The 14384-nt window shown below is 38.7% G+C and overlaps 1 protein-coding gene across 1 annotated transcript; it reads left to right on the top strand.

Moving 5' to 3' along the window:
• The first annotated feature begins 1826 nt into the window (after window positions 1-1826).
• On the top strand, window positions 1827-4678 carry zgc:162730 (mRNA decay activator protein ZFP36L1). Its single transcript, XM_006802057.3, has 2 exons — window positions 1827-1915; window positions 2418-4678. The coding sequence occupies exons 1-2, from the start codon at window positions 1883-1885 to the stop codon at window positions 3603-3605; spliced, it is 1221 nt and encodes a 406-aa protein (XP_006802120.2). The 5' UTR covers window positions 1827-1882; the 3' UTR covers window positions 3606-4678.
• The last annotated feature ends 9706 nt before the right edge of the window (window positions 4679-14384 follow it).

The raw sequence follows: 14384 nt of genomic DNA, 5'->3' as shown, positions 1-14384 counted from the left end.
AAAACGAGCATTAGAGATGCGAGTGATAGTGTGTTCACTTATGCACTCAGTGCTTAACTGGGACGCCTTTATTAAAAATGTGTTGAAGCTTGTAGCAGTGCTGAGCTGTAACTAAAGCCCAGGTTGCTTTGACAGTGGCCTCCAGCTCTTGTTAATTTCTTTTTATTTTGGGGTGGATTTGGAGGGTGGGGGTGTCTCATCTTCCTCCTTATGATAGCCCACTATGGGGGATTTCTAAGATATCAGGAACGTGACAGCTCTCATGGTGGCTCCACTTCCTGTGAAGCTCTCCAAAGTTCTTGAGTTGACTTTTCTTGATAATCTATGCAGTCATCCCTGCTGTTTGTGCACCTTTTCCTATCATACTCTTCCCTTCAAGTCAAATTTCCATCAATAGCTTTTTATACTACCCTCCGTGAATAGGCAGCCATTTCACCAATAACCCTCTGTAGATTACTCTCCTTGTAAACAGTGTTAGTGGTCATCGTCTGTTAACGGTCTTCACCATGGCTGTGGTTGAATGGACTCAACTAGACCAAGAGACATGTGATATTTATATTGTTGTTTATTTATATTGTCACAGTCATAATCAGCAAAATGCAAATGAAGAAGGGCTTGAAATCTTCTGCTTCATGTGTCAGGGTACAGACATTTATTGTTCACACTTGACACTGTGTGAAACCGATCCATGCAATGTGTGAATCGCAGAGTGTTTCTACAGTCGTACTATACAAAAAAAATCACCCCAGAATATTATAAACAAGTTAAGTGTTAATGTAACATGTTTTTAATGCCTGTGAGAAAGACAGAAAAACATAGCTAACGCAATGCTCACTGTGGAAAGAAAAAATGGTTATACACTAATAACAATATGCTTCTGATAATTACTTTTTTTTGTTTGTCAAGTTTATGTGTCAGCTTCATTTCCACTGTGGGCCATCCAAAGTGGGGCATGTGTGCAAACCTTGCATTAAAACAGCTTTAAAAACGTGTGGCTACACATGACGTGAAGGAGTTATTCATCAGACTCTACTACCAATAAGAGACCACTATTGGTTTCTTTCATCTGTAATCAATGCTTCTATTGTCTGTGTTCTGGTAATGGTTAGACTCTGCAGGAGCTCTGGTGCACAGCAGAAACCAGACCACAGATGGGGAAATGTAGCTGCATGTATTCTGGTAAACAAGAAAGCACAGTAATGTATATGTAACGTAATGCGAGCGAAAGGTATAGTGTAGAGGCGACACGGGATTTGATCAGAGATGATTGATGGCACTTCCAGAAAGCTGGGCATTAGTCATATATGAGTATATGGCTGCATGTTTATTACTATATATTAACTACTACAGAGTTTACTACAGAACAGATGTGCCTGTACTTTGAGATGAAAGGAGTCAGTGTATTCATCTTAAATAAACAGCCTTCCTTGCCACTTTACATTCGAGCGCTTTGGGTTTTAAAAAATATCGCAGAGTTTGTGCGGTTAAAAATCATTCACACTAACTGGTACAGAATAAGAGCGAAAACAGGAAAACAAGTGTGCGCCGCTCTAGGTTTGGAGTGGGTATGAGAGCTATGTAAATAGCCCCCCTTGCCTACGAAACTGACACATTTCACGCAACTAGTTAAAAATACACTGTTTTCTTTCTTCTCTTCCTCTCTCTCTCTTCTACCGTTTAAGTCCCGCCCATCTCTTAGCTCATATGAAACTTGAGGCAGCAGCAGCGTCATCCCGGAAGGGGGAATGGAAACTCCTCCCAGTATAGGAGGGGCTTTTAAATAGACTTAAAAGGAGAGCTCGACCATTAACTTTTAAGATTGGACATATATCCAACAGTCAACTGGAGTTCAGACCCGAGTCCTTATCTTGTTGCCAAAAGGATGTCCGAAATGCTCGACGATATCTTAACAAAGGTGAGTCAAACTACTTCAGTGTTTTGTTTTTGTTTTGAAAAACCCTTTTTGTAGTTGGTGGGTGGCTGGCTTAGGCGCTCTGACTGCTTATACAAAGTAACTGCTGTTAATTTCTGCTCAGTTTATTGCTGCTGCCAAACGGTGTTTTGATGCGAACACCTTTTGAAATGACAGAGGGCCTCCTCACTTTGTGATTTAAGACATAATGAGGTGACTCAGACGGTCAGCTGCTCAGTTGGTTGTGTGCCCTAGTTTAATCTTCCTGTATCAGTAAACTAATGGAAAATCACAAACTATGATTTTATTCATTTATATTATTTCAGTTAATCTCAATTTAATTTGGCTACATTATTGTTATTGTTGTTGTTATTATTTGTTTGGCATTTTTGTAACCCAATATCCGAAATAAAGCTTTATAGAAAGACTTTGAAAATGTTCAGCATTTCATTAATATTAGACATATATTGTTTTGGATTCTAACAGTCCCCTCTGTCTGTTACAGAACTTGATCAACCTGGCCTTGAACGAAGTCTCAGGGCAGAGCCATCGGTCTGCCCCCTTTTTCACCCCTTCCCCTCCTGGCTCTCTGAGCCTCAACATGAGCACTGAGCATGTTAATAATGACGACACTGGCAGCTCTCTCTGGCCAACCATCTGGGGCCCGGCCCCTGTCTCCACAAAGAAACAGCTACCTTTCCGTCCCGATCGCTCCATGAGTCTAACCGAATCCAGCAGCAGCCTTCTCTCTTCGTTTGGACAGCTGAAGAACTCGGAGCTGTTTCCCTCAGGCCCTACTGCTACTACTGTGCCTCCCCCACCAGGCTTCCCTCCCTCATCTACTGTTTCTGCCCAGACCCCACCAATGGTGTCCTCTAACCGTTATAAAACTGAGCTGTGCCGTGGCTTCCAGGAGACTGGCAGCTGCAAGTATGGCAGCAAATGCCAGTTTGCCCATGGTGAGGCAGAACTAAGAGGACTGTACCGCCACCCCAAGTACAAGACAGAGCCCTGCAGAACCTTCTATAACTTTGGCTACTGCCCCTACGGTTCACGCTGCCACTTCATCCATGAGGAGAAAATCAGCGATGGTCCGTTACTGTCTGCCAAATTCCAGCGGCAGCAAACTACCACAACACCCAGTGTTCACAATCCACGGCACCAGCTCCGCCAGAGTGTCAGCTTCGCTGGGTTTCTGGGCTCTTCTCGCAGCTCTTCCCCTCCATCATTCGCCTCGGTCTTCAGTGATCCTAACCAGGGTTTCAGCCGTGCTCCCTCTGTTTCTCCACCTCCTGCTGACCTTCTCTCCCCAGTGTTTGACTCTGTGCAGCGTGAGGCAGCAGCATTCCCGTTTGGCAGCCAGCAAACCCGTATGAGCGCTGGAGACATCCATAACATTCCTCTCATCTTGGAGCCACAGGTCTCACGTTGCGTGTGTGGTCATGGAAATAATTTCAGTAGCAACAACAGCAGTGTCTTCACCAACGTGAAGGACGGGCAGCACCAGGACAGCAGTATGCTGTTTCCAGCTGCTGGAACATTCGTAAAGCCTTCACTGCAGCGTTTCTCCTCTGAGGACTCCCTGGAGGAGTCCTACAGCAGCAGCAGTTCCAGTGGAACCGAGTCTCCGACCTTTGATGGCTCAGCCACCAAGAGGCTCACTGTGTTTGAACGCCTATCCCTGTCTGACTAAATGGATCCAAAGGGAAATAACAAAAGATAAATGACTTTCTTTTTAACTTTTCTGTCTATCTGGACTTTCATCAGCACCAGAACTGTTCAGAACAAGTCGACAATAACACTTAAAGTTCTTAATTTATGTTTGTAAAGTTGAGCTCATCTTAGACAAACTACACATACTGAGATGATTTAAGTACCCAAATGTTATCAATCTATTTTTATACATAACATGTAGCTTATAAGACCTATATATGTGGTCTTCCGTCAAAATTAACTCATCTGCAGGTCTTGACATTACCGGTGAATGTTGGTAGTGATCAAAATAGCTTTGGTGATAATCAGTGATTCCTGTGCCTTGAATATTTTCCCTACCTAATAGGCTATTTATGCTCTGTGCCACAAACAGTATGTTTGATTCAGTAGCCTTTACCAGTGAGACCTGACATGTGTCTGTGATATGCACTTTACAGCTAATTCTAAAGGGAGAACCTGTCAAATCTCTCAGTAGCATTCAACCAAAGCTTCGTTCTTCACTCTGTCTGTGTGTGGACGTGTGTGCGCGTGTGGGCCTTGTACAGAATATGCATGTGAGAGTGTATGTTTGTGTCTGTCGTTTTGTAGACGTGGAAGCAAATACAACTTGCAGAATGCACAAAGATCAAAGTGCTCTAATACAAATAAGGTATGTCAGTGAATTCAAATCTGAATATATGTATCCCGACACACTTAATAACATTTGATTCTGTAAAACATTCTGTAATATTTGCTACTTTGTAAATTGCACACTATCTTTTATTTCCCCCCTTGTGTTTGACAGCCTGGTTCAGGGAACACCGCAGTATTCCTTTTGGTTATTGGTTACCTTGTGTTGTTTAACTTAAACGGATATATTTATTATGATATTTATTTGCATTTAGAGAAAATTGTATTTTGTACTTTATTTATGGAAAAAAAACTTCACTGTTTGTGAGATGCAAATGTGAGAAAAAGCAAAGTAGAAAAGATAATCTTATATTTTTGATTGCCTGAAAATAAGAAAAATACATTTTAATAAAAATTCTCAATAAAGAAATGATTGTACGCTGATGTTTTGGACTCGTGTTATTTACAGCTTATGCATTCACATGCGGAGTTCAGGAACTTCCTGTAATTACAGCAAGGAAAGAAGATGTGTACCGATGAAGGCCCAGTTCTGTTAAGTGTTTCAGTTAGACACATTGGAGCTGGGCTTCCCCTTAAATGGAAGCAACCATTATTAAAACACCACTACTTTGACTTCTACATGTGTTGGTAGGAAATCCTGTGTTTTCAGTAGCACCAGATTTTAAGAAATGGAGGGAAATTCACCTTTCCAGTAATCTGCTGAACTTCTGAGCCAGAATCACAAATACTTTTTGAGGATTTTTTTCTACATTATTTGAAATGAGATCAAGATTTTGAATGCGTTAAAGCCTATACATGTTACACTTAAATATACATTCTGCTGCATTACAGCTAAATAATAACTAGTCTCCTGAATATGGAACCTTGACCTTTTGTCCTCCACTTTTTCTCTCCCGATTCTGTTTTGTGCCATACATCTTTGTTGTGTATACAGTCAGGTATTTAGATGACCGTGTTTATACACACTATCACACAGCTTTTTATTTCTAGGTAAAACCTGCAATGTTTTGGCAGCTCTTTGCAGCAGTGCATTAAATTGAATGTTGGATATTAGGGTATTGCTTTTAGTGTAACTGTTCAAAGCAAATGGACAATTGCTTTTTACATATCAAAAAAGCATTTATAGAAAACTGAGCAGTGGGAAATCTCAAGGAAGAAAAAAAAATGATATTTTTTCTGTCGTCACTTTCTGTAAGGCGCATTTACGAGTTAAGGAGGCGTTTGTTAAAACACTCTGTTGCAATTTCCATGTTACATTCCGCTTGAGACTGTTGCGCAAACTGCCCCCGCCCTCATACTGTCAAAGAAGTGTACACTGTCTAGCAAGATTGGGATCTGGAATAATAAAAGTCCTGCTTACAGTAACACCCAGAATATCTGAGAACACACACAGAAGAAGCACTTGTGACGATGTGGGAGATAAGTGTGAAATAGTCTGACACATTAACGAGATTAGAACAATAAAAACAACAAATCATTGATGTATCTGATTACAGTTTTGCAACTTGTTGAGATAAATACGATGTGGGAATTTTTCCCATTTGATTTGAGATCTTTTGAATCAGGATTTCCAAGAAATGTGGGACGGTTCAATTCCCCCTCCAAGTTAAGAGCCTAAGAAATCCGTTTTGGAGACACTTCTTCCTACTAACTCGTATTACTGGTAACACTGTCATTGCTCTCCATCTGCTTCCACAAAAATTCTGGTGAGGTTTGTTTGTGGTGACCATACATGTTTATCCCAGCCACAGGATTATATGATAGTGACACTCGAATGACTTGAAAAGCTATAATAAAAAGAGTTTAGGCAACTTGTTTGCTGTCCGTCTCCTACATACTACAAATAACCAAGATCATTTAGTAACCAGAGTTACATGTAACCACATCACGGTGTCATGTGGTTATATAGTGTCGATACACATGATACTCCCAATATTAACAGAGTGACAGATGCGTTGCTTGTGTTGACATTTCCTGAACAAAAGTGAGTAAACTTCATCCACATTTGCAAACTTCACCAATCTGAACAAAACACCGCAACCTTAGGAAATCATGAGTGAAAAACATATGGCACACCTATCCCTAAGATAGCTCTGCTATGATCCTAACCCACACCCTTTATGTTCAAACAATAAAATCTAATTTATGACTGAAGCTCCATTTTTTTTGTCAATTCTTTAAGGGCTGGATTTCAGACTCCGAGTGAACCTCATAGCCTTGTGCCTTCCAACTTTGTTCCCCTTTTGATCAATAGCAGGATGTGTTGCTATGGTGATGGACAATGACCACAAAGTGTAAACAGTAAGCCAAAAAAGCAGGAATGAGTGGGTGTTTGTATGCTCACAATTTCACAGCCTGTTCTATAAGGCCAGACTGGTTAAAGTCCATTAACGTGTTCTTATTACTAAATAATGAAGACGAAAAAACTGTTTAGTTTGTTATTAACATAATTTTCTGTGAAAATATATGAAAATACAGAGAAGCTGGCCATTGTGGTTAAGTAATTTCTAATAGCTCACATGTGCAGCGAAGTGTACTTTTCCTGGAAGCATTTTAAGTCATAGTAATTAATCCGTTCAATTATTTCTTCTGTGTTTGTTTGACTCTTCGTTTCACGATGTCTTTAAGCCTGTTACAGTCACTTGAACTGCAACACACACACATGGCTAACATTACCACTGCTTTCTGTGAAATAGTTATTGATCAACCACGGCTGTTACTGTCAAAACTGACCTTACCCAAGTCATCTGATTCTGAGCACTATACACGTAAGGCACGTATGCATACATAGAGGAACACACAGACACACACACATACACACTGAAGCGAGGTCTATCAAAGCAATTGTATGCAATACAGTCTAAAGGTAAAACCATAACTGAGATAATCGTATCCCAAGACACTTGAGCAATAGTTTCAAAAGGTCAAAACAGCCTTTCATTCTCATCATAAACACAAGTAGACTGATAGTAAAGTAAATGATACAAAAAATTGGTTCCAAAGGTATCACCCAGTATGAGCTTTATAAATCATTTTAATAGTTAACTTCAGTTCAAGGTGAAACTTCAGGGACTAAAGTTGTAAAACTAAAAGAACTTGAATTTGCTTTTATTACATGCATTAAAGAGGCTCTTTCAGCAGCCTGTTTTCAACTTCAGCCAGTTTGGTAGGAACTTTGCAACCTTTGGCAATCAAATCCTTTTTGACCAAACTGTCTGGAAATAAAATAAAGTACAATTTCTACCATCAAAATGTGCTAGTATGAGTCTCTGCATGTTTCAGTAAGTAAACTCAAACAGAGTATGACTGTAATTTACTAATAGCTTTGAAAAAAGGCCTCTTCCCTCCCTATCTGTCTGTCACAACATGCAGATTAAGCATTGTAGTTGAGTAATATTTCAACCTCAAGCCTTCGTCAACCATTCAGAGCGTGACGGAGTATGTTATGTAACTTCTACTTTACCAACGAGGTCACTAAACACTGCCTTGATTTTTCCTTCTTGGAAAAGATAAAGCCCGAAGGCATTAACGTGCATTAAAACACTTTAAAAACACTTATTTGATGTTTTTAAAGGCACTCCCCCTTATAGTTTCCAGTATTTAATCGTTGAAGCAATAATATTGAAGCAACTGCAGTTCACCAGAAACATACAGTAAAGCTGGTCTAACAAAATCTATATAGACAAGGTCACACATTTTGTTATCCTACTTGTATTGTTGAACAATATTTCAGTCCACTTTAATGCTATATTACTGCCCTCTACTGTTAAACATCCTGTGCTCACAGTGGTGCTGATCCTTGCACAGAAGCGCGAGGAGTCAACCTTTGTTGAATCATCGCTATGATTCACTTTCACGTGCAATTTGAAGGGGGAGACCTGAAAAGATTAAATAGATTAAAATAGTGCAATACTAGGTAGAAGTCATCTGGAACACCAAAGTCTTGAAAAAGCACTGAAAAAAAGCATCTAGTAATTTCAAATGTAGTTAGTCGTATTCAGGAAGGTGCATGAGCTGCTATGTTGATGATGTGCTTTTTAAAAATCACAGCCTGACTCTTTACATAGATGAATGCTGAGCACAACTAGCTTCACATATTATTAAAAACTCATTTTAATCTAAAGTTCAATACGCTGCCAATTTAAATAGCACACAATGATTACAAGACTTTACTTACAAAGACCTAATTACACTTTTATTTCCCTCAATCATCACTGTCGCTTTTCTGAAATACTAATGAGCTTTAATATGTTTTATCCAGCTCACCAAATCCATAACAAAGAAAATAATGAAGCTCTTATGTACTTAAAGAGCACAACCAATTACTTGGTAAATTAATGTTTAAATTACAGATCCAGATGTGTGTGCCAAGAAAACAAAATATAGTATAGTTTATGAAGCATGGATGTGAAATTGTAGACTAAATGTACATTCCCAGGCCTCATGCATAGGAATTAATTTGCTCACATTGCATGTAAAGTAAACATTCCTGCTTATGTTAGTTTCGGTAAATAATTCTAACAAATCCAAACTCCATAGTTTGGAATTTAGCAGGAAGGAGAACTGGAGAAATTCAGAGAAATTAAGGTGAAATAGCAGCATCCGTATGTCAGATTTGGAGGCAAAGGAAGGAGGAAATATCTTAGTAGTGACATCACAGCAGTGCAGGAAGTGTTGTCCTTTTATAGCCATCTTCTCTCTCACTGCTACATTCCTCTGCTAAAGACCTCAATCCACCCCTCCTCCTGCTCTCTACTCTTCTGTCTTCAATCCTTTGACGCAGACAGAAGGAACAGGGGGTGGAGACTGTAAGGGAAGAAGGGGGAGAGGAGTTGGTAAGGCAGAAAAATTCCCTGAACTCTCCCTTCACAGCCCTCACAGCCACTTCTCTTTTCTTTTCACTCCCCTCTTCCTCTCTCAAGTTTTACTTTCACCAGCCGGTTTGATTTAGCCCTAAAGGCATCCAACATATTCAATTTACAATTTACAAGAAGAGCATTTATTTATTCATTCTTGAATGTGTCTTGAAAATCTCACTCAACAAGGTCTCAAAGGAAAATTGACTGAATAGTGAAGTGTTATTCGAAATTTAATGCAGAAATATCTATGGATCCCTATCCTTTTTTTTCTAGTTTAGTTTTGTTCTTCTTACAGAAAATGTGAAAAACTTTAAATGTGGGGAAAAAAGGCATTGCAACTGTAACGAGCCAGGAGTAGTAAAAGAAATGTTTTTTCATCCAGCAAAAATACTTGTTGTGATCCTAACCTATGAAACTTTTCTATTTCATAGAACAAGAAGTGAATCTAGATGAGTTTGTACAAAATGATCTGAAAAGCAGAAATGGCTACTTTGTGTTGTGTCACAAGAATGAAAACCCAGAATAACAACCTAGAAGGTGGCCATCTCCATGGATATGATTTATACAGAAGTTAAACAGAACTGGTCCATCAAGTCATGAACAGTGCACAAATAAACCTTGCTTACACAAATCATTTCAGCTGACTTTGACACAAGCGCGCCTTTAGATGCAGGTATATTCACATTACTGATGTATTGGAAGTACATGAACTCTAGAAAGAGGTAATTTTGGCCTATTGCTAGGTGGTTTCCAAGTAATGTGACATCATCATAGTGTGTCATATATAACTCAACTTTTGTGGCTATAAATTATATGACGTTTTTATAAGGTGTTATAGGTGCATAAATCCTAAAAACAGGTAATTGTAGTCTGTTGCTAGGAGGTTGCTAGGCGGTTGCTAGGCAACATGATAACGTCAAATTATCTGATGTAGATAAGAACCTTCAGGGACCTAAGATTTACTCATATGCCAAGTTTGGTTGGCATATGATGGTCTAGGAGGAGTTTGCAGACAAGGAAACAAACAACCACACTGAGACGGATATGTTTGAATATACATATGTGTGTGTGTGTGTGTGTGTGTGTGTGTGTGTGTGTGTGTGTGTGTGTGTGTGTGTACATGTACGTCTTTGTGAGGACAGAAAATTGGCATGCCACTATACCTGTGGGGACCAACAGTCTGTTATGGGGATGAAATGCCTGCTCCCATGAGTTTGAAGGCATTTTTGAGGATTGTCAGGGTTACAATAGGGTTATGGTTAGGTATAGGCCAAGGGTTAGGGTTATGCATTCATTTCTGATTGTCAGGGTTAGGGTAAGTGTCTAGTTTATTTATGTATACATATACAGAGTTTTCACTTCCCATTTTTCCACATTTCTTCGTCAGTCATGTGTGCTGCTCCTGGAATGCCTTCCCCCCTACCCCAGAGGACCAGCTGTCAGTTTGAGCATGATTTCAGGGCCCAGAATATGACGCACATGTGAGTAAGTGTAATAAATCTATTTTAGTTAGTTAGGTTTATATTTTTGTGTGAGAACGGTCAGCCCTTGTATAGACTCTGTAGCCTGGTCTGATCTGTTGCATCGGGGTGTTGGGCATAAGAAGAAAGTCCCTTCAGACAGTTTCACATCTGTTTGTGTTATTAAAGCAGATCTTTCACAACAGGCCAGCCCATACATATTCTCTGCACGCTTCCTGTTCATGATCACACTCAGTATGTGCTTCTCCTTTTAGACTTCACACTTCCTGTTTTTATGTTCTTTCTTATTATGGTATGAAATAAATTATCACTGAGTCGGTGAGTTTATTAAGGACAGATGTGTGACCTGCACATGAGGATAAAAACAGCTTTCTATGTGAAAGGCCAAATGGCTTAACACTTTAAACACTGGCTGAAAAGAGGTTTACTTTGCTTTTAGACTAGTTTATGTCACACGTGAGTGATTTGTATTTGAATTAGTATGATAATTATACATTATAGGCTAAATCAGTGTACAAAACACATTTGCTAAGTCTAGTAAGGCTAATAGTGACTTAAAAATGTCATGTATCAACCCAAACAGAGCAAAAGATGCACTTTTATCTCTAACCCAACAACAGTTCACAATAAATTCCAGTCTTTAACGCTGGTGCCCCAAATAGTAATCATCTTGAATTAAACCATAATTGTCTGACAGTCAAAAGAATAGATATAGTTTCATTTTTATTTTTGTGGGTTTTCAACTAGTAAATATAATATAGAAGTATTTCAGCTTGTGATTTTAGGTATCATCTTTCAAATAAAGAGGAGCAGAGACACAATCAGCTCAAATATCATAAATCTAAGTTTTTTTTAATTTAATTATACCCCCAACAACTTTTGTAGCTAAAGTTTGAAAATGGGTCCCATCAAGGATATCATGTTACAGTCAGTTATAAATTCTTACCAACCTATTAGCATATATTGACATTATAAATGTTATGATGATCCTATTGTTTTACAGCTTTATAAGATGAGATCTCCTTTATTAATTCCAAAATATGGGAAATTATTTGTTACAACAAGGCTAAACACAGCAAACATGTACAGTAATACAGCTGTAGAATTTCTTTTGTCTGATCACATCTAAATAACATTTCATTTTAAATTAATGAGCTGCATGGGAATGGGGAATACATTTCAATACAGTAGATGTCTTTCTAAAAGTGCTGTAAGTTCAAAGATGTAATTCCTCCACTGTTACCTTCAGGGCCATGTGCCACCACATTGCAAAGCATTGGTAGCTGGTCTCCACCACAGTGTAGAGAAGCTACCTAAACTCTACTCCCAGACAGGCTTACATCCTCACTGTGAACAAGCCTGGTTGCTGTGTCTTCTCTGAAAAAGAAAACCTCAAGTCAAATGTGCTTGACTCCCTGGTATAACTCACAAATGTGCACCTTGAAGCAGATAACTCATAGGATGGGGAGGAAATGGTGTCAGTAATTTAGAAAACCTTCATTTAGCCTGGAAAAATACTTTTTTTGTGGTATATTTACCTTCCTTAAAGCTAGGACTTCTTACTATTTGTTTATTTTCAGCTCTGTAGCCAGGTTGAGAAAGAATCAGGGCTTTATTGAACCCAGCCACAAATTAAAAATTCACCATTAGAGAGAAAATCATTCAAAATCATCCCATTAGCATGCCATTATGTGCAGCAACTATAAATATTATTATTACTGTATAGACCAATGTTCAACCTTTCTTTTATCTCAAAATTTCTTAAAAGGGTAGCTGTAAAATAGCTAATTAATTATCTGCAGAGGAATGGTTTATTTGAAGCATTTCAGTCAGAATTCATCACCGTAAAGAAGTGCACAAGTGAAGGTTAAAAAGGTTTAATGGCCTCGGACAGTAGTCTCATCTCTATGTATTTGCTGTTAAACTTCACACGATATTTTAGTACAGAAATTAGAACAAGCCACTTTATTGTTTCCCAAAGGAACATTGAGCATCACATGAGACACAGAATAACAAACAAACAGCACTGTGGTGCAGTGGTTTGATTCATACCTATTTAACAGAGTCCAATTTATTCATGTAAAAGGGGAGTCTTCTTCACACACTAACATTAATCATAAAGTTTCACAAGGCTCTCTGGTGGGACCAATTCTATTTACATTATCCATACTTTCCTTAATATTACAAGGTCTGGGATACATTTTCATTGCGATGCAGATGATGCCCAGTTTTATTTATCCATGAAGCTAGATGACATACAGCAACTAATTACCAATTATGAAAAGACATAAAGACATGGAAGACTACTAAATTTCTATTTCTATATTCAGATAAAACTGAGGTGACTGGCCCAAAAAATCTTAGAAACGTGGTGCCTAACAAGATACTTACTCAGGGTAGCATTATCTCGGCAACCAGTAACACTGTGAGTCTTTTTTGACCACGATATCTCACTCAGTGTGCATATTACACAAATATGTAGAACTGCTTTTTTGAATATCTCTAAAATTAGAAACATCCTGTTTCAAAGTAATGTTTGTGATCTCAAACTAGTTCGTGTTTTTATTACTTCTAGGTTAACTATTGATATTAATTATCAGGTTGTTCTAAAAACTCCCTGAAATCCCTCCAGTTGATTCAGAATGCTACAGCAAGAATACTGACAGGGACCAGAGAGAGAGAGACCATATTTCTATCATATTAACGTCTCTTTAAGACAGAAACCCTCTACTTGCAATCGTACTTTGAACCCTCCCTTTTTTACACTGCAATAGGCCTATGTAGCCGGGGTTTCCCATGGTGCACTGAGCATTTCTTCCTCATTCACCTCTTTTCACACTTTCTGTGTATTCATAAGCCAGTTTTTTTAGTCATTAGCTATTGTTACACTCTGGCTCTCTTACACAGCCTGTCTTTTTTTTTTACTGTCTCCCCCCTCTAACTCCCAACCAGCCATGTAAGATGGCTGCTTCTGTCTGCAGTTTCTTCCTCTTAAGGGTTTGTGCTTCCAAGAATCACCAAGTGTTTGCTAACGGGGGTCATTTGATTGTAGGAGTCTTTTCTCTATTGTAGGGCCTTTATTTCTAAGGCCCTTGAGGCAACTATTGTAATGATTTGACAATATATAAATACAACTGAACTAAACTGAACTGTAATTCATTATTATCAGGTTGTTCAAAAAAAAACCTCTCTGAAAAGCCTTCAGTTCATTGAGAATGATACAGCAACTATACTGATGGGGACTAGAAAGAGGTTCCTTTTTAAGAACACAGTTATGCGTCATTTTTAAGAGGTTTCTTCCTCCTAAAAAGGACAAAAGACATATCCAAAGAAACAGATTGGCAAATTCATTTGTCCAGCCAGTTTTCTTTAGTGCTGCTGTAGCATGAGTTGTGCAGAGGGTGGTATTCATGTGGCTTTACGTACAATAAATAAAAGGTTGTTCAATGACATATTTTCCACCACAGCTTCAGATGCCCTTCTTCACATGCCCCACCCCCCTCAACTCACCACAGCCAAGTACACTGCACTTACCACAACATTTTGACATTTAGTCAATACTATACTTCAAAAATCGTTTTTGTAAATAACTATTTTTAGTTCCATTTATAAATAGTCAAAGATTTAGCACCACCCTCTGTGGTGAGGGGTGAGGGAAGACTTTTGCTCCATCACACATAGTTAGAAAAGAAATGTTTAAAATTAAATTCAGTTTGTCAGGTGGTGTTAGGTGTTTCCAAGTGTTTGCCAGATGGCCAAACAAAAGACCTTTTGCTAACATGTTCACCA

Source organism: Neolamprologus brichardi, chromosome 14 (genome assembly GCF_056152115.1).
Source record: "Neolamprologus brichardi isolate AB-2024 chromosome 14, ASM5615211v1, whole genome shotgun sequence".
Lineage (NCBI taxonomy): Eukaryota > Metazoa > Chordata > Actinopteri > Cichliformes > Cichlidae > Neolamprologus > Neolamprologus brichardi.
This window is presented reverse-complemented; position numbering and strand designations above follow the sequence as displayed.